The sequence below is a fragment of the Ornithorhynchus anatinus genome, chromosome 13 (assembly GCF_004115215.2).
Source record: "Ornithorhynchus anatinus isolate Pmale09 chromosome 13, mOrnAna1.pri.v4, whole genome shotgun sequence".
Classification (NCBI taxonomy): Eukaryota; Metazoa; Chordata; class Mammalia; order Monotremata; family Ornithorhynchidae; genus Ornithorhynchus; species Ornithorhynchus anatinus.
This window is the reverse complement of record NC_041740.1, coordinates 3,712,080-3,731,223: the sequence shown is the minus strand read 5'-3', so window position 1 is coordinate 3,731,223 and position 19,144 is coordinate 3,712,080. Positions and strand designations below refer to the sequence as shown.

At 47.2% G+C, this 19,144-nt stretch overlaps 1 protein-coding gene across 12 annotated transcripts in view; it reads left to right on the top strand.

Moving 5' to 3' along the window:
• The window catches only part of PRKAG2 (protein kinase AMP-activated non-catalytic subunit gamma 2), a 173,426-nt gene extending 155,416 nt beyond the window's left edge, over nt 1-18,010 (top strand). For all 12 annotated transcript variants that reach the window (XM_029078158.2, XM_029078157.2, XM_007667869.3 and 9 more), the window contains 8 exons: nt 428-473; nt 1,881-1,935; nt 5,021-5,147; nt 7,568-7,733; nt 8,156-8,193; nt 9,460-9,606; nt 14,412-14,505; nt 16,627-18,010. In XM_029078158.2, the coding sequence (XP_028933991.1) occupies nt 428-473; nt 1,881-1,935; nt 5,021-5,147; nt 7,568-7,733; nt 8,156-8,193; nt 9,460-9,606; nt 14,412-14,505; nt 16,627-16,658 (705 nt within the window). In that variant the 3' untranslated portion in view covers nt 16,659-18,010. The remainder of the gene's footprint in view (nt 1-427; nt 474-1,880; nt 1,936-5,020; nt 5,148-7,567; nt 7,734-8,155; nt 8,194-9,459; nt 9,607-14,411; nt 14,506-16,626) is intronic.
• Nucleotides 18,011-19,144: the final 1,134 nt, after the last annotated feature.

The following is a 19,144-nucleotide window of genomic DNA, read 5'->3' as shown; positions in this document are numbered from 1 at the left end:
GTGGGTGGAATGATATCTATTATTGTTAAGGGCTTACTATGTGTCAAGCACTATTCTGAGTGCTGGGGTAGATACCAGTTCCTCAGGTTGGACAAAGTCCCTGCCCCATTTGGGTCTCACAGTCTAAATAGGAGGGACAATAGGTATTTAATCCATTTTTCAGTTGAGGAAACTGAGGCACAGAAAAGTTAACTGACTTGTCCAAGCTCACGCAACAAGTAATTGGCAGAGTCAGCTGGGATGAGAACACAAGACCCTTGACTCCCAGGCCCCTACCTGTTCCACTAGGCTGTGCTGTTTTTTCATTCCTGCAATGTCATAAAATCAAGGAACCAGCTTCTGTCCAATAAGTGAGCATTTTTTCTTGGCTTTTGCTTGCTTCCATGTAGAAGCCCTTAGAAATAAGCCTCTCCTCCTTTTGTTGCAGGTACAGATATACGAATTAGAAGAACACAAGATTGAGACGTGGAGGGGTAAGCACGATTCCCACAAATTGTTTAATTTCCCTGGACACATCAAGGAAGGAGTCTGGAGTTACGTTTTCCCTTTACCCTACTTCCCCCACTCCAATAATATGAAAGTCAGCATTTTTGTTTTTGAGAATTGGCTCCTTCCCCTAAAATCAAGCTGTTCTCTCCACTAACTAGACTCCTCCCATCCATCACAGTGATGTTCTTGAAAGCCTAGAGTTTTTGGTTTTGCGGGGTGGGAGCCTTGGTGAGTCAATTCGAAAGTGCATGCTGATATCCTTATAAAACTTGAAAAATCACCAACTGGCTGGCATTGTAATGTTGCAGGAGAGGGAAAGAAAGAACAAATGCCAACTGACAAATGAGAAGCAGTGAGGTCTAGTGGGTGGAGCAAGAACCTGGGAGTGAAAAGGACCTGGTTTCTAATCCCGGCTCCTCCAGTTGTCTGCTGTGTGTAACTTTTAGCTAATTACATAACCTCTCTGAGCCTCAGTTACCTCATCTGTAGAAAGCACCTTACAAACACCATTAAAAAAAAAAAAAATGTTCCACAATCCCCACAGAGGTGGAGGAAGAGAGTAGGGAGAATGGAAAGAGGCTTAAAGCCCCAAGCATTTTGGAGACTTAAACGGCGATAAAGCATGTGGAGAAAGGGATAAGCACTCTAATAATAATAATAATGCTAATAATTATGGTATTTGTTAAGTGCTTACTATGTGCCAAGCACTGTTCTAAGCACTCTATCTGCCACCAGACCACTACTTTGCTCAGTCAGTCAGGCATGTTTATTGAGTGCTTACTGTGTGCGGAGCACTGTACTAAGCGCTTGGGAGGGAATAGTAGGACACTAAATAGACACGTTCCCTGTCCACAAAGACTTCGAATCATACGGAAAAAGACAGTACCCGTATCAAGGTTATCGATACTGTACTGTACTAAGCTCTGGGGTAGATACAGTTAAGTAAGTTGGACAAAGTCCCTGTCCTTCATAAGACTCATAGTCTTAATCCCCATATGGCAGATGAAGGAACTAAGGCCCAGAGAAGGGAAGTGACTTGCCCAGGGTCATGCAGCTGACATGTGGCAGAGCCGGGATTAAAATCCAGGTCCTTCTGACTCCCACGCCCAGGCTCTCTCAACTAGGCCCCACTGCTTCTCATTAAACACCAAGTTTAATTTATCTATTTATGGTATTTGTTAAGCGCTCACCGTGTGCTACAGTATCATTGCTCAATACATAAGTTTCAGACCTAACAAATTACTTTTTGGTTAAGTTGGGTTTCTTTGATTTTTCTTCTTGTATCCTATTCAGTTAGGGCACTGGAAGTTGCTTTGCTCATATATTGTCCTGACCGCGTGTATTCTAATTGAGAAGGGTAGGTTGACTTGGATTTTGTTTTTGATCCACAGAGCTTTATTTACAAGAAACATTTAAGCCTTTAGTGAATATATCCCCGGATGCAAGGTAAGCTGGCTGTTTTTTTAATCTTAAAAAAATCAAGTAATCAGTCTTTTCATTGAAATCAACTTAAAGAAATGAAATATAGAAGAAATCTCGAGTCATTCCTTCTTGAACTTGAGGGAGTTTGAGACCTCCTTTAATCTTTGACATAGAGAAGGACAAAGGAATCGAATGAGACCAATCTGTAGTATTTATTGAGCGCTTACTGTCATTCAGTCCTATTTATTGAGCATTTACTGTGTGCAGAGTACTGTACTAAACGTGTGGGAGAGTGCAATATAACAGATACATTCCCTGCCCACATTGAGCTTACAGTCTGTGTGGAGAGAACTGTACTAAGTGCTTGGACGAGTACAGTACAACTGCATTGGTAAACGTGTTCTCTGCCCATGAGTTACCGTCTAGAGGGTAGGGAAAAGATCATTTCAGTATCCTACTTTAAGGACAGCAACTTTATAAAGTGCTAGAGTGTTCATTTGCAGAACTGACCAACAGGGAGACGGATAGAGAGCTCCTCTCCCCACCCCTCACCCCCTTCACTCTCAACTTGGACACAGAGCAGTGAGGCAGGAGAAAATAGGGAAACAGCTGGGACTCACAGCTCCCTAGATTTCCTGCCATCTTTAAATTATATATCATAATTTACTTACATTAATGTCTACCCCTCCTTCTAGACTGTAAGCACATCATGGGCAGGGAACATGTCCGCTAATTCTGTTGTATTATACTCTTCCAAGCACTTGGTACAGTGTTTCTGCACTGTAGTGAGCACTCAGTAAATACCACCGATTGATTGGAACTCCCCATCAATCCAGCAGTGATGATGTCCAAGGCTGGAGCTCTCATTTCATTTTCCTTAATAATAATCATAATTAATAATTTTGTATTTTGTTAAGCACTGTACTGAGCACGGGGGCAGGCGCGAGATAATCTGATCGGCCACAGTCCCTGACCCACACCAACTCCCAGTCTAAGTAGGAGGGCGAGCGGGTGTTGAATTCCCATTTTACAGAGGTGGAAACTGAGGTGCCAAGCAGTGAAGTGTCTTGCCCAAGGCCATCTGACAGCCAAGTGGCAGTGCCAGGATTAGAATTCAGGTCCTCTGACTCTCAAGGCTGTGGGCTTTCTACTAGGGCATGGTGCTTCTCCAGTCACTACTGCCCCATTCCATACAGAAGCTTTGTGTGTATGTGTTCGTGTGTATTTGCACGCACGCGCGCACGCTTGGTGGATTGAAGGCACATCTCCTCCAGGAGGCCTTCCCTGACTAATCCCTCCTTTTCCTCTTCTCCCACTCCCTTCTGCATCGCCGTGACTTGCTCCCTTTATTCACGCCACCCGCCCCCCTCCCCCCGGCCCAACCCCACAGCACTTATGTCCATATCTGTCATTTATTTATATTAATGTCTGTCCCCCCGCTAGACTGTGAGCTTATTGCGGGTAGGGAACATGTCTTTTTATCATTACATTGTTCTCTCCCAAGCACTTAGTACACTGCTCTGCGCACAGTCAGCGCTTAGTAAATACGACTGACTCGTGAAGCGTCATTAGTGTGTCAGAATTGACCAGAATAATTTACCTTTCTGCAAGCAGCCCTGGAAACCAATTGGTTTCAAGTCTGGGGGTGTCCCAGTCCTCGTAGAAGAATGAGTCCTTCGGAAATCCTCACCTGTCCTGGGATCAGAGTTCCTGGCCAGCTCAGGAGCAGCCCGGTTGGACTGGGATGGGTACATTGTCTAGCTGTTGGACACCAGCATTTCAGAGCCCCAGACTGCAGAATGGCATTAGAGCAGGCCCCGGGGGACTCTAGTTATTTAAGGATTGGCAGGGGGAGGGCTGGGGGGACTTTTTCAGGGGGCAGGATCAATCAGTGCTATTGAACACTTATTATGTGCAGAGCACTGTACTAAGCACTTGGGAGAGTACAACAGAACTGGCAGACATGATCCCTGCCTATAAGGAGATCACAGTCTAGGGGGCAGACGGGCATTAGTATGAGTAAATAAGTATGGTCTTGATGAGTTCCCAGGGCCGCTCCAGTTATCGCCAGGAAGCCATAGAAGCCCTGGTTCCCATCCAGAAGCCGGTCCAAACTTCCCTCAGAGGCCCAGAACTCCGTGCAGCCCTGGCCAGACCCTTCCCAGGAGCCCTGGGTCCCACCCGAGCCCTCAGGGTGCCAGGGCCTTCTGAAGACCCGGTTGCAGAACCCCACGTAAATCTGGGTCACCCCCTCGCCCCGTCCCCTCCCTGGATGTTAGTGTGTTTCTTGGGACAAGGGATACATGTGGCCAGAGCATTGCCGAACCTTTGGGAAACCACTTCTGGAGAGTTCCAGGAAAGAACTACTGAACTTTGCCATCGGGGCTCTGCCGCAGTGGCCACCCATGACGGGGGAATCGTGTGGCTCTAGTGGATCAGGGACCTCCATTGCTGCGGTAGAAGTCTCACCTGTTTTAAACACGACTGCTCATCTTCAGAGAGAAGTGATTGACTTGGAAACAGACTGCCCTGACTATTGTTGTTAATGATATTTGTTAAGCGCTTTTTATGTACCAGGCACTGTTCTAAGCGCTAGTGCACATACAAGGTAATCAGATTGGACATAGTCCCTGCACCACATGGGGCTCAGAGTCTGAATCCCAATTTGACAGATGAGGGAACTGAGGGACAGAGAAGTGAATGACTAGCCCAAGGTCACGAAGCAGACAAGTGGTGGAGCCAGGATTAGAACCCAGGCCCTCCTAACTCCCAGGCCCGGGATCTATTCATTAGTCCACACTGCTTCCCGCTTCTTCCATGCTGCTTCTGGGGTGCCACAGATACCTGGCATGGCTAGCACACGTTGGGCAAAATTTACCATCATTGTGTTTAGGACCAATTGCTTGTGTAAAAACAGCATTTTGGGCGTTTGGATCCTCTTCCCATCCACAGAGAAACCGTTTCCGACCCATTTAAATCGGCATGGGTATTCTTTACTTCTTTTTTTTTTGTTCTTTTTTGCCACATCAAGGATGGTGATGCTCGGGAAAAATCTCTCAACTCCCACGCCGTCAAAGTGCGCTAACTGCTTTTAATGGTTTTTCCTCAGCCTCTTCGATGCTGTATATTCATTGATCAAAAATAAAATCCACAGATTGCCGGTTATCGACCCCGTCAGTGGGAATGCACTTTATATCCTTACCCACAAAAGAATCCTCAAGTTTCTCCAGCTTTTTGTAAGTAGTCCTGGGTGCTTCCACCTGACCCGCTTACGTTCGTTTCCCTTAATTTTACTTAGGCTCAATAGGAGCCCGTTGTCATGTACAAGACAAATGATTCCATTCTTAAAGGTGGTTTCCCAGTGTGCTTCTGGGATTCAGTATTTCGACCATTTTAAGTCCAAGTCCTAAGTGGATGAGTCCCTGTCTTGCCAGTTCTGGCAGTGGGGGAAGAAGAGCGAGATTGCATTTGAAACGTTTTTATGAGTTGCTGTTTTTTAATGGCATTTAAGTGCTTACTATGTGCCAGGCACTGTACTAAGTGCTGGGGTAGATCTAAACTGATCAGGTTGAACACAGTCCATGTCCCACATGGGGCTCACAGTCTTCATTCCTGTTAGAAAGATGAGGGAACTGAGGCACACAGAAGTGAAGTGACTTGTCCAAGGTCACATAGCAGACAAGTGGTGAAACTGGAATTAGAATCCAGGTGCTTCTGACCCCAGGTTTGTGCTCTGCCCACTAGGTCACACTGCTATTTGCTGAGAGCCTGTACTGAGGGCTTGGAAGGGTTCATTAGAGTGAGTAGAAATGATCCCTGCCTCTTAGGTGCTTCCAGTATTTTTAGAAATGAGCTCATCTTGGTCCCGGGGAAATGTGTCGTGTGCAGAATCACTCACTTCATCACGAACAGCACTCACTGGTGTTTTGTGGGTGGGGAGTGAGACTTTTCCTGAGACAGAGCTTTATGAGTTCCCTTGGAGTCGCTCGAACCACCTGGTCTCAGATGTGAGAATCTGAGACATTAGTTGGTTACGCCAACCCAGCAGCATTTGATAATCAGCAGAATCTCCGGTAACTATGTATAATCTCATATCGTGGTTTGAGGATATCAGGTTTGGCACAGACAGATGAATCAGATCAGAGAAACAGCATGGCTTTGTGAATAGAGCAAGGGCCAGGGAGTCAGAAAGACCTGGATTCTAATCCCGGCTCCGCCATTTGTCTGCTGTATGTGACCTTGGGCAAGTCATTTCACTTCTTAGGGCCTCATCTGTAAAATGGGAATTAAAACTCTGAGCCCCATGAGGGACAGGGACTGTCTCCAACCCGATTAGCTTGGATATACCCCAGCACTTAGTACAGTGATGGCACTTAACAAATACCATAAAAATAAAGAAGTCATTTAGAGCTTGTTCTAATGGATCAAACCGAATGGACTCTGTCAGATCTGCTATTCTCTAGCAGAGCCAGCCAGACGGCCTGACAGATCTCTCTGTTTCGTCCTCTAAATCTCTAGAATTCTCGTGCTTTGCATATTGATGAGCTTTTTGACTTGAACATTTTGTTTCTTCTAACTGTTCATCTTTTTCCGATGATTATAAAGCAACCACGGAGTTTGGGATCAACGATGCCCTTTCTGAAAGGTGTTGAAGCTTTCTTTTTCTGCCCTGTCCCACCGCCCAGTATGGCATTTCAGATGGCCCACTGGGGGAAAAGGGGGAATCAGTCTCTCACCCAAAATATATACCTGTAGCGTTTGGTTCAGGTGTTTTATTCCTGTTTTGCTAATGGTTAGAGCCAGAGATGAGATGATGGGAAGATTGGGTATCTTCAGGATAATCAAGCAATCAGGGGTATTTATCGAGCACTTACTGCGTTCACAGCGCTATACTGAGCACTTGGGAGAGGACATTATATCAGGCGGTCAGTCGGCCATATTTATTGAGCGCTTCCTGTGTGCAGAGCAATGTACTAAGCACTTGGCAGATCAACAACAGATCCACTGGGCCGACAGTAGTGGTGGGGTTGGAGAGAGACAGGCAGGTTTCGAAGAGTTAGGTCAGGGAGACCCTGTTTGGAGCTCTCAGCTCTGATAGGTGAGCGAGGCTGGGGTTATCCTTGGAGGTGAAGAGAGTTCCTCATCGGGGAAAGGAAGGGCAAGAGGCGTGAAACATTGGAGCAGAAGGATAAGCAGGATCGGAGGCAGACTGAACGTGGGAGGCGAATAACAGGATGAAGGCAAAAATACAGGAGGGATGCCAGCAGGTGGGTCAGGGAAGATGGTCACGATAAAAGGGACGTTAGGAAATGGGTAATGGGGAGGAGGGGTTCCGTACACGTCAGGTTTAATAAATAAGCTGCCACCGTGTCACCCCGACGGAGACGTGCGGAAGGCGGAAAGCGTAAAATGGTGGAACTACGGAGGACTCCCCGTTCTCTCCCCTCTTTTTCAAAGGCCAGGAAGAGTGTACTTCCTTTGTTAAAAAATGAAATAAACATTCCCCATGTACAGAAGTGATTAAGGAAGATGAATAGTACCGATTTATTAAATAACTTTGATTTCCTTATGCCTGCATCTCTCCAGTCTAGGCACGGGAAGACAGATGCCCGTCGGTTCTTTCCCACATCTGCCTTTATTGTTTTCTTGTGTCTAGGTGTCTGAAATGCCAAAGCCTGCCTTCATGAAGCAGAACCTGGACGAGCTTGGAATAGGAACGTATCACAACATTGCCTTCATCCATCCAGACACTCCTATCATTAAAGCCCTGAATATATTTGTAGAAAGACGGATATCAGCTTTGCCCGTGGTGGATGAGTCAGGTCAGTGGTCATCCGGTCCTATTGATTGAGCGCTTACCATGTGCAAAGCATGTACTAGACACTGAGGTAGATAGGACGTTGGACACAGTCCTTGCCCCACATGGGGCTCACAGTCTAAGTAGGCGGGAGTAAGATTTAATCCCCATTTTACAGTTGGGGAAAATGAGGCCCAAAGAAGTGAAGTGACTTGCCCAAGGTCCCCCAGCAAGCAAGTGACAAATTAGAACCCAGGTCCTCTGATCTCAGTCCTGGGCTCTTTCCACTAGGCCATGCTGCTGCTCTACCCTCCTTGCACTGTAGCCTCTGATGTTCTCTCTCGGTCCGCGTTCAACACTAAAAACCGTAAATCCTGCTGGGATTGTGATGAAAATGTACTTCCACTGTATTTAAGCCCTTTTACTAACGCTGTATTTCTCTTTCAGGAAAAGTTGTTGATATTTATTCCAAGTTTGATGTAATTGTAAGTATGTTTTTTAATATTTTGCAAATGCTATTCTCCACAGTGCACTGAAAGACCTGGCAGTTTCATCAACCTTCCCGTTTTCTGTAAAATCAGATCTTCTCTTATCGGACACCAATTGGACCCTCATCTCAAATTCCTGCAGTGAGAACAGATTGAGCATCTCTCGCTCCAAGGCTGCAGTGTCTTTCCCATCCTTCCTCCCCCACAGCCCCCTCACCCGCAGAAAGGAAGAGCGCACAGCTTCTATCTCTCAATTCGAGAGACCCTGTGTCTTTTTGAGGCAGCCTGGGGGTGGGACATTGTGCTCTGGTACAAACAGCTGGAACCGAGCCCTCACTTCCTCTTCTCCCTCTCCTTTCTGGGTCATCCTTCCACTTGATTTGCACCCTTTATTCACCCCTCCCTCATTCCCACAGCACTTCCATACCTATCCATAAGTTATTTATTTATATTAATGTCAGTCCCCTCCTCTAGATTGTAAGCTCATTGTGGGAAGGGAATGTGTCTACCAGCTCAGACTGTACTCTCCCAAGCGCTCAGTACAGTGCTCTGCACAATAAGGGCGCAATAATTACCATTGATAGGGAACGTGCTTCCGTCATTCTGAAATGCTCTCTTTTCAACACTCAGTCATACTTATTGGGAGTTTACTGTGTGCAGAGCACTGTACTAAGCACTTGGAAGAGTACAGTATGACAGAGTTGGTAGACACATTTCTTGCCCCCAAGAAGCGTACAGTCTAGAGGGGAGGACAGACATCAATATATACAAATAAATCACAGATATGGATATCAGTGTTGTGGCGTTGGCGGGAAGAGGTGAACCAAGGGAGCTAAAACAAGGGCGACACTGAAGGGAGTGGGAGAAGAGGAAATGAGCAAAAGAGCACCAACCCGAACAGTCCCCCGGCACCAATTGTCTCGACTCCGTCCTCATACCTCACTCTGCAAATTACAGAACAAAGCTTTTTTGATTTATTTTTCAATCATTTAGTGAATGGTATTTATTGAGCGCTTCCTGTGTGCAGAGCACTGTACTCAGTGCTTGGGAGAATGCTTATTGTTATATTTTACTCTCCCAAGCGCTGAGTACAGCTCTCTGCACCCAGTATGTGCTCAATAACTATGATTGAATATATGAGTACAATATAATAACATTCCCTGACAACAGCATACTTAAGGTCTAGAGGGTGATACATTCCCTACCCACAATAACCTTACGGTCCAGAGGATGATACCGTCTCCTTGTGTCCTTGGCTTTCAGAACCTCGCTGCTGAAAAAACGTATAATAACTTAGATATCACCGTGACACAAGCCCTCCAACACCGCTCCCAGTACTTCGAAGGTGTGGTGAAGTGCAGTAAGCTGGAAACACTGGAGACCATCGTGGACAGGATAGTCAAAGCCGAGGTGAGGCCCATGTGTTTTCTTCCCGCTCTGGGGCTTGGGGCATCTCAGGAGGCAGTGTGTCGGGGTCCCTCCTTTTGCAACCCCCATTCCGACATTGTGGATTACGGCCAGGGCTTAGGTAACGGAATACCTCTTGATATCCCTGTGGCAGCCCTTGTGGAAAATTTCAAGTTATTGGTATTATTATTATTTGTGTCAGTTAAGCGCTTACTGAACATCTTAAGCTCTGGGGTAGATACAAGATCAGCAGGGCGGATGTGGGGCCCATGGTCTAAGCAGGAGGGAGAACAGGCAGGTCCCAACCGATCTGAGTTCTAATCCCAACTCCACCACTTGTCTGCGATGCGACCTTGGACTAAATCATTCGATTTCTCCATGCCTCATCTGTAAAATGGGGATGAAGACTGAGCCCTATTTGGACAGGGACTGTGTCCAACTTGATTATCTTGTCTCTACCCCAGCACTTAGTACAGTGGCTGTCACAAAGCAAGTGCTTAATAAATATCCTTTTTGAGAAAAGGTATCTTTAAAATTATTATTATTATTATTATGGTACTTGTTAAGCGCTTACTAAGTTAAAGACGTTTATCAATCACAGAACAAACAGTACATATCAGACTAATAACATGACAGATGATCCAGTCGATCAATAGTATTTACTGGGTGCTTACTGTGTGCAGATTGATTTTTAGACTATTTTACCAAGTGCTTAGGAGAGGACAGTAGAGGTAGCAGATACTATCCTCACCCACAAGGAGCTTATGATCCAGTACATTTTTTATGGTATTTGTTAAGTTAATTTATCGTATGTGCCAGGCACCGTGTTAAGCACTGGGGTAGATATTAGGATAATCAGGTTGGGGGACAGTCCCTGCCTCACATGGGGCTCACAGTCATAATCCCCATTTTATTAATAATAATAATAATAATAATAATGGTACAGATGAGGGAACTGAAGATCAGAGAAGTTAAAGCGATTTGCCCAAGGTCACACAGCAGACAAGTGCCATGCTGGGATTAGAACCAGGGTCCTAAGGCTCCCAAGCCCGGGCTCTTTCCACTAGACCGCACTGCTTCTCATGTGGCCATTCTAGAATGGCAGCTGTCAAATCAGTTTAACCAGAAGTCTGTCCTGGTCCTCCAACTTCCCGCCGGCTCCCCCGATGGACCCCTTTTCCTGGGACGCCCACCATCTCCCACCACCGACTGCCAGCTGAGGGGCCGGGGGGCAGTCAATCAGTCGGTTGTATTGATTGAGCGTATACTGTGTGCAGAGCACTGTACTAAGAGCTTGGGAGAGTACAATAGAGCAGACACATTCCCTGCCTACAATGGGCTTGCAGTCTAGAGGGGGAGACAGTAATAGAAATCAATAAATTACAGATGTGTACATAAGTGCTGTGGGGCTGGGAGGGGGATGAATAAAGGGAGCTGGTCAGGATGACGCAGAAGGGAGTGGGAGAAGAGGAAAGGAGGGCTTAGTCAGGGAAGGTCTGTGGGAGGAGATGGGCCTTCAGTAAGGCTTTGAAGACGGGAAGAGTAACTGCCTGTCGGTTATGAGGAGGGAGAGTGTTCCAGGCCAGAGGCAGGATGTGGGTGAGAGGTCGGTGGCGAGATAGGACAGGCTCAGAGTCCCCTGTATCCTTCTGTCAGGGAAGAATTCCTTCCCCGAAAGAGCGAGGCTGTTTTCTGTCATGTTCAGATGTGCCTGTCAGGAAACAGAACAGTGACACTTTGAGAAACTTATTCTCTTTTTGAGGGGCCCTTTGGGGACAGGCCATCCCCCTTCAATGAGCCATTCCTGCTTGTTGCGGGCAGGAAATGTGTCTGCTTATTATTGTATTGACTCTTCCAAGTGCTTAGTACAATGCTCTGCACACAGTAAGTGCTCAGTAAATACGATTGAATGAATGAATGAGTGAGTGAATGAAAGCAGACCACCCTCCGGCAGGTTGGGTGGCAACCCCAGGGCTTCAGCGGCGTGGCTTAGGGGAAGGAGCCCGGGCTTGGGAGTCAGAGGTCGTAGGTTCCAATCCCGGTTCCACCACTTATCAGCTGTGTGACTTTGGGCAAGTCACTTCTCTGTGCCTCAGTAACCTCACCTGTAAAATGGGGATTAAGACTGTGAGCCCCAAATGGGACAACCAGATTACCGTGTATCTACGCCAGCCCTTAGAACAGTGCTTGGCACATAGTAAGCACTTAACAAATACCATTATTATTATTATTATTATTATTCTCCGATCGGCACCCCCTGCAGAGAGAAGCAGCATGGCTCAGTGGAAAGAGCCCGGGCTTGGGAGTCAGAGGTCATGGGTTCAAATCCCAGCCCTGCCACTTGTCAGCTGTGTGACTGTGGGCAAGTCACTTCACTTCTCTGTGCCTCAGTTACCTCATCTGTAAAATGGGGATTAACTGTGAGCCTCATGTGGAACAACCTGATTACCCTGTATCTACCTCAGCGCTTAGAACAGTGCTGTGCACATAGTAAGCACTTAACAATACCAACATTATTATTATTATCGGGGATTAGAACCCAGACCCCCTTGCTCCCAGGCCTGCCCTCTTTCCACTGGGCCACAGCTTCTTCTCAGCAGTGTCATAGTTTTTCACCAGGGCTCATTCCTCTGACTAGCCTCGAGGATCGTTTTGGAAAATCCCTTGAAGAAAATTTAAGATCATGGCATGGGGAATGGGGAAAAGGGGTCTGACCCAGAAGTACAAGAGGAGAGTCAAGCAGACTAAAACATCCTTTGTTTCGCACTTGCTCCATGGAGCCCGGGGCCCTTTTTCATAGCTGGGAAATGAGAACCACTGCTCTGTGGCAAGTTGGCTGGAAGGTCCAAAAATTGAATGCAAAAGACCCCAGGGTCTTGGATGCAAGGTGTAGGTAAAGAATCGAATCCGCACCACTACGTTAAATCAGAGGGGTTTGGAGGGGTTTGGGCTGAACTCCTAAAAGATCTTGGTTGTCCAGAATGAGAAAAGAGGACCGAGTGTTTCAAATGCGTGTTCTAGCAAACCAACCAAGAGCAGCATTGAACACATCGCCCCACACGGTCGCTAGAAAACGGGAAAAAAGTAAAAACAGAATCTCCCCCTTTTTCTTTCCATCTCTCTCCTGGATACCTCATTCGCATCAGGTGGGTATATGACTGTTCAAATACAAGAGAAGAGGAGCCCTAAGGTCCCTTGACTGGTATGTAGTTACCCCGGCCCTTGAGCAGTTTCCAATTCTGCGCCTCGATTTTTCCCCCGCCTCCCAAGTGGGGTTCCGCCCCTAGAGGAATCGGGAGGGTTTTTCAGGCAGGCTGATGGAGCATTTTCCATCTCTCTGCTCCTTGTTCCTCTTCTGGAAAAACCAACCTGAAAAAGCGGCTCGTTCCTGCTAAACTACTAAGAAAGTTAGCTCTCGAGAGGAAGTGCGGGCAGGGAATGTGTCCACCAACTCTGTTATATTTTTCTCTCCCAAGGGCTTAGTACAGTGCTCTATGCTCAATAAATACCATTGATTGATTGATTGATTGATTAAATAATGCAGGCTCTCACAGTTGTCTTTCTTTGTTCCCCGGGCGAAAGAGGTAGAGAAGCAGTGTGGCCTCATGGCATGGGAGTCAGAAGGACCTGGGTTCTAGTTTCACTTCCGCCACCTGTCTGCTGTGTGACCTGGGGCAAGTCACTTCACTCCTCTGTACCTCACTTTGCCTCACCTATAAAATGGGGATTAAGCCTGTGAGGCCTAAGTGGGAAAGGGACTGTGTCGAACCTGACTAACTTGTGTCTACCCTGGTGCTTACCCAAAACATAGTAAGTGCTTAATGAGTACCATTAAAAAAAAAGAAAAAGAAAGGTGGGACCAGGCACTTTGGAAGAGATTATGAGTGGTTTTAGCTTTTGAAATGCTGTGGAATCTCTAAGAAAATTGTGCATCGCCACTTAGTCAGTTATACCATCACAGTGAATGATATACCTCTTCTGATGAATGATCTTCTCTAGACTGTAAACTCATCAAGGGCGGGGAACATGTTGCTAATTCTGTTGTATTGTACTCTCCCAAGTGTTTAGTACAGTGCTCTGCGCACATAGTAAATGTGCAGTAGTACCACTGATTGATTTATCTGCTTGGCCAAATGCAGGCCACTCAAATTAAAGTGAAAACCCTAAACTTTTTCAGGACAGGGTGTCTTTGGGCAAAGGAACACCAACAGATCATGCCTTTCAGCCCATTATACTCGGGGATCCTTTTGAGCTCTTGTAAAGGAATTAGTTTCCCATCATCTGAAGAAGCAGTGTGGCCTAGTGGAAAGAGCCTGAGCCTGGGAGTCAGAGGGCCTGGGTTCTAATTCCGGCCCTGCCACGTGCCTGCTGGGTGACCTTGGGTGAATCACCTCACTTCTCTGCACCTCAGTTTCTTCATTGTAAAATGGGAATTAAACCCCATTCCCTCCTACCTAGTGGGTGAGCCCCAAGTGAGACAGGGACTGTGTCCAACCCGATAACCTTGTATCTACCCCAGTGTTTAGAACAGTGATTGGCACAGAGACAGCACTTAAATACCATGAAAAATCAAAAAAGAATCTGGGGAAATGCCTTTGACTCGCTGCTTCTCTCCCAAACCACTAGAGTATCTATCCCCTCTAGACTGTAAGCTCATTGTGGGCAGGGAACCTATCTACTGACTCTTGTTAGATCATACTCTCCCAAGCGCTCAGTACAGTGCCGAGCACACAGTAAGCACTCGGTAAATACCAACCGAAATGAGGAAACGCCTATCACACCCGACCAACTCCTCTGCTTGTTCACAGGTTCATCGGCTGGTAGTAGTGAGCGAAGCCGACAGCATCGTGGGTATCATCTCCCTCTCTGACATCTTACAAGCCCTGGTCCTCACGCCAGCAGGTAGGGATGTTGCCTTCTGACCTTTCCCCTGAAGGTTCCGGGTCCAGGCATGTGGGGAAAAAGCCCAGCCTAGTGACCTGTTTGTGGCGAACAGCCATTTCCAAAATCAAATCCACACCCAGCCGATGCTCCTGCGGCCTTTGATTCCACCACGGTTTCTTTAGTTTTCACCGTGAGGGGCTTACACCTGGCGGGCAGAGGAAGCAAAGGCTATTAACCGCTGACATTCTCCGGACGGATCAGAGTCTTCCTCCTGCGGTGCCAAAATCATCCAAAAATTGGGTGCCCATTTATAGTGTTTGTCCCAAGTTGGGGGGTGGCGAGGGAGCCGGCCATCGTGAAAGGGAGACCGAGCCGCTGCCCCACCACCGAGATGGCGGCCTGAGAGTCCGCCGGAGGAACTGGTCGCAGGGTTGGCGGTGTGGGCAGCGCCACCCTCACCCTTCGCCTTTGCCAGGGGTGTTCCTGCTGGGTAGTGAGTTCAATGAGCTGAGTAGGCAGGTTTTTCAGGGGGTCCCATTGTGAAGGGTGGGCAAGAATCCTAGGGCCAAAACCCGTTTGCAGCTGGAGCGACTGCAGCATAGTGCCAACATTGGGTCATAGCACCCTAGACTACTAGCAGCGTGGACTAGTGGCTAGAGCCCAGGCCGGGCTTCTAATCCCGGCTCTACCACTTGTCTGCTGGGTGACGTTGGGCAAGTCACCTCACTTCTCCATGCTTCATTCACCTCATCTGTAAAATGGGTTAAGACGGCGAGCTCCATGTAGGATGGGGACTGTGTCCAACCTGACAACTCTGTATCTACAGTACAGTGCCTGGCCCACAGTGAGCACTTAACAAATACCATAAAAACGCAATGTGGCCTAGTGGAAAGCGCACTGGCCTGGGAGTCTGAGGACTCCCAGCTCTACCACTCGTCTGCTGTGTGATCTCGGGCAGGTCACCTCCCTTCTCGGTGCCTGTTTCCTCATCTGTAAAACAGGGGTGAAGACTGTGAGCCCCCGGTGGGACAGGGACTGGGTTCAACGTGATCAGCTTGTATCTACCCAGTGCCTAGTGCGGTGCCTGGCACATGATGATAAGGAGTTTCTGTTTGGTGCCAAGATAGACAGATAACCTCTAGAGATTCTCAAGGAGTGGGGAGATGTGGACAGAACGCTGCAGAAAGCAGAAAACGTTGCAGAAGAATGATCCGGGCAGCAGAATGATGAGTGGAGTGGAAAGAGGCAGGAGGCAGGGAGGTCGTCAAGGAGGCTGATGGAGTAGTCAAGACGGGATAGGAGAGGTGCTTGGATCAATGTGGTAACAGTTTGGATGGAAAGGAAAGGGTGGATTTTAGCAGTGTTATGAAAGTGGAACGTCAGGATTTTATCAGTCAGTGGCATTTATTGAGCACTTACTGTGTGCAGAACACTGTACTAAGCACTTGCCATCCTGGGTAATGGGCTAGAGACACTCTTTGATCACAGTGTGTGCATTATAGTTGGGCTTTTTTTAAAAAAATAGCATTTATTAAAGCACTCACTATGTGCCAGGCACTGTACTAAGCACTGGGATGGATACAAGTTAATCCGGTTGGACACAGCCCTTGTCCCGTATTGGGCTTCCAGGCTTTTAGTACATTTTACAGATGAGGAACCTGGGACATGGAAAAGTGAAGTGACTTGGACATGGTCACACAGCAGGCAAATGGCAGAACTGGAATTAGAACCCAGGTCTCCTGGTTCCCAGCTCCTGGGCTCCATCCGCCAGCCCTCACTTCTTCTCATCCCCTCGATTGCAGTTATTTTCACATCTCCTATACCCTCATTCCTTTGTACTGGTTGTAATTTATTTTAATGTCTGCCTCCTCCTCCTCCTCCCCCACTAGATTGTCAGTTCCTTGCTCATTCATTCATTCAGTCGCTTCTATTAAGCGCTTACTGTGTGCAGAGCACAGTCCTGTGCGGTTGGGAGAATACAGTGTAACAATAAGCAGACACATTCCCCGCCCACAACACCGTGCTCTTCCCGAGTGCTTAGTACAGAGCTTTGCAGACAGTAGACGCTCAATAAATCTCGATTGTCAGGCTGTCTTTCCATTGCTTATAGCTGGACTTTCTCTCTCCACCCCCAAACAGGTGCCAAACAAAAGGAAGGTGAAGCCGAGTGACCGCTGTGAATGTAGGAACCTTTGTAGGAGAACTTGAACAAAGTTTCCGGGGTCAGGGTTTTGCCTCATGAACACCGACTGCGATAGAAAAGGGTGAAAACGGTTCCGAGAATGCGTATCGGGATTTAGTGATGAGTACCGAGCCTATTCCCCCCCAAGTGATAACTGCAAAAAAAAAAAAAAAGTCAAAAAAAAAAGCATGACCGAGAGCTTTCTTTGTTTAAAGATTCAGTCTTGCATTGAAAATGTTTTCCAACCTTTCCCCAGAAGACTTCACATGCTGTGTTCATGAAAGTGCAGTGTGTCCTGAAATTCTTTTCTTTTCTACGTGTGAGACAAACCGCCGATCGGGAAACAGGCAGAGGAGACGTAAGGTGAGCGGATGGCAGTTCCGTGTCCTAGTGCCTTATGTCTGAGCCCAACGACCCGTCTTCACCGTTGCCCGGCCCTTCTGGAGGAAAGATCCGGGTGAGAGACGCCGTCTTGGAAGGGGGGAGTCTTGAGCCCCGTTACCAGATCCGTTTCGGTCCTCGTTAGATGCGGCGTCAAAAGCCAGCATTTGAACACCCCGTAGATGACATTAAACCCGTGATGACCGTTTCGTGTTTCCGCGTGGCGTTCCGAACCCAGATGTAAAACAAGACCGGTTTTAAAAACAGCTTTATTTATTTTTACTTTCATGGCGATTTTTTACACATCTTTTGGTGGATAGTTAAACTTCACCATACCCATTAATAAACTGTTGATTGTTATACAAAAAAAACCAACCGGGCAGATTTCTCATTATTTAAATTGAATCCTGGATGGGGCCCAGGTTTCTAGGGTCACCTAGCATCTGAAGGCCTGCATTGAGACCGGTTACCAGGAGCTGAAGTGCCTAAGAGGAGTCCCTTTTTTCCAGTTTTTCGAAACGTACGATCATGATGTTTGAATGACTGCTGGGCCTTATTTTTTCATACGTTGTGGCATAAAAACAATATTCTTTTCCTAGAATTGCCAGGAGACAAAGTGCCTGGGGGTCAACACTCTGACACTAACTGGGTTTTTTTGTTTTGTGGGGGTTTTTTGCTTGGTTTTTCTCTGTTTGTTTTTGCGGACTGAAGAAATTCAAACCAAACCTTCTCCTCCCTTTTGGTCCTAACCCTTCTTCCAAACACTGTCACCTTGCGTGTATCAAGTAACATCCTACATGCACCTCTCCATTATCCTCGAGCAGAAATTGAGTATCTCTTTCTTCCCTCCTTCCCACCAGCTGCACCTTTTATTGACTCTTAATTCATAGTCTCTCTTTCATCCTCCATTATAAAACCGGAGCCTGCCAAATTAAAAACTGCCAAGCAGGTTTTCTCATGCTAAGGTGTCCGTCTTTTTCTTTCGTTGACAAGGGCCGTTGTGTTGGGGCCTTCTCTCTCGCGAAAAGAGTCAGAACCTCTAACCGCAGCGTGGCCCAGTGGAAAGAGGCCAGGCCTGGGAGACGGGGGGAGCTGGGTTTTAATCTCGGCTCTGTCACTCGTTTGCTTTTTGTGACCTTGGGCAAGTCACTTCACTTCACCTCCCTGGGCCTCAGTTACCTCATCTGCAAAATGGGGATTAAGCCGGTGAGCCCTGTGTCCAACCCGATTATCTTGTTTCTGCCCCAGCGCTTAGTACAGTACCTGGCGTTTCATTCAATCGTATTTAACGACCGCTTACTGTGTGCAGAGCACTGAACTAAGCGCATGTAGTAAGTGCTTAACAAATTACCATTCATTTCAAAAATAATTAAAAAAAATTAAAAGCACCTTCCCAAGCCTGAGGAAAAAAATTGACCCCACAGGCAGGACTTGTTCCGTTTGGAAAGTGGCAGACTTCTGCTTCCCAAGTGTGAGGGCCACAGATTGGTTTTGAGAGTGATAACTTCCGGACCTAAGAGGGAAGGCCATGGGAAAAAGGGGATTCATCTCTTTGCCCCATCATAACCGAGTTGTTGGCAGCCAAACCGGGATCGTGGGGTTCACGCCTGGGGAGCCCCTTCTCAGGATCATCCGTCTAAACTGTGTGTTGGGGTACAGAAAGCACATTCTTTGCTGGACACTCAATTAGAGGAGCTGCGTTCTAGATTAGAGTTGGGATTCTATTGGTCATCTCACCAGGAAAATGTAGTTTGATTTAATACTGGTTTAATCCTGGTTTAATTCTTTTGGTTCCACACTAACAAATCCCCTTCTGGGAGGCCCGAACTAGTTTTGAAGGGGTGTTTTCCATGGGCACATTGGGTTCACAGCCTCAAGGTGGCTGAAAGAATGAGTGTCCCCTCCTCTACCCACCACCAACTCTGGAACCGCAGTGAGGGTCTTAGCCAATGGGGAGCGGACGCTATTGGGAAATCAAATCACAGAGATCGAGTGATAAGGTGTTGGTCGAGATGATCGTATTCTGAGTTCTGCTGGCCGCTTCAGAAATGACACTGCCCGATACCCAGTTTCCTCTCGACCAGATAATCACTG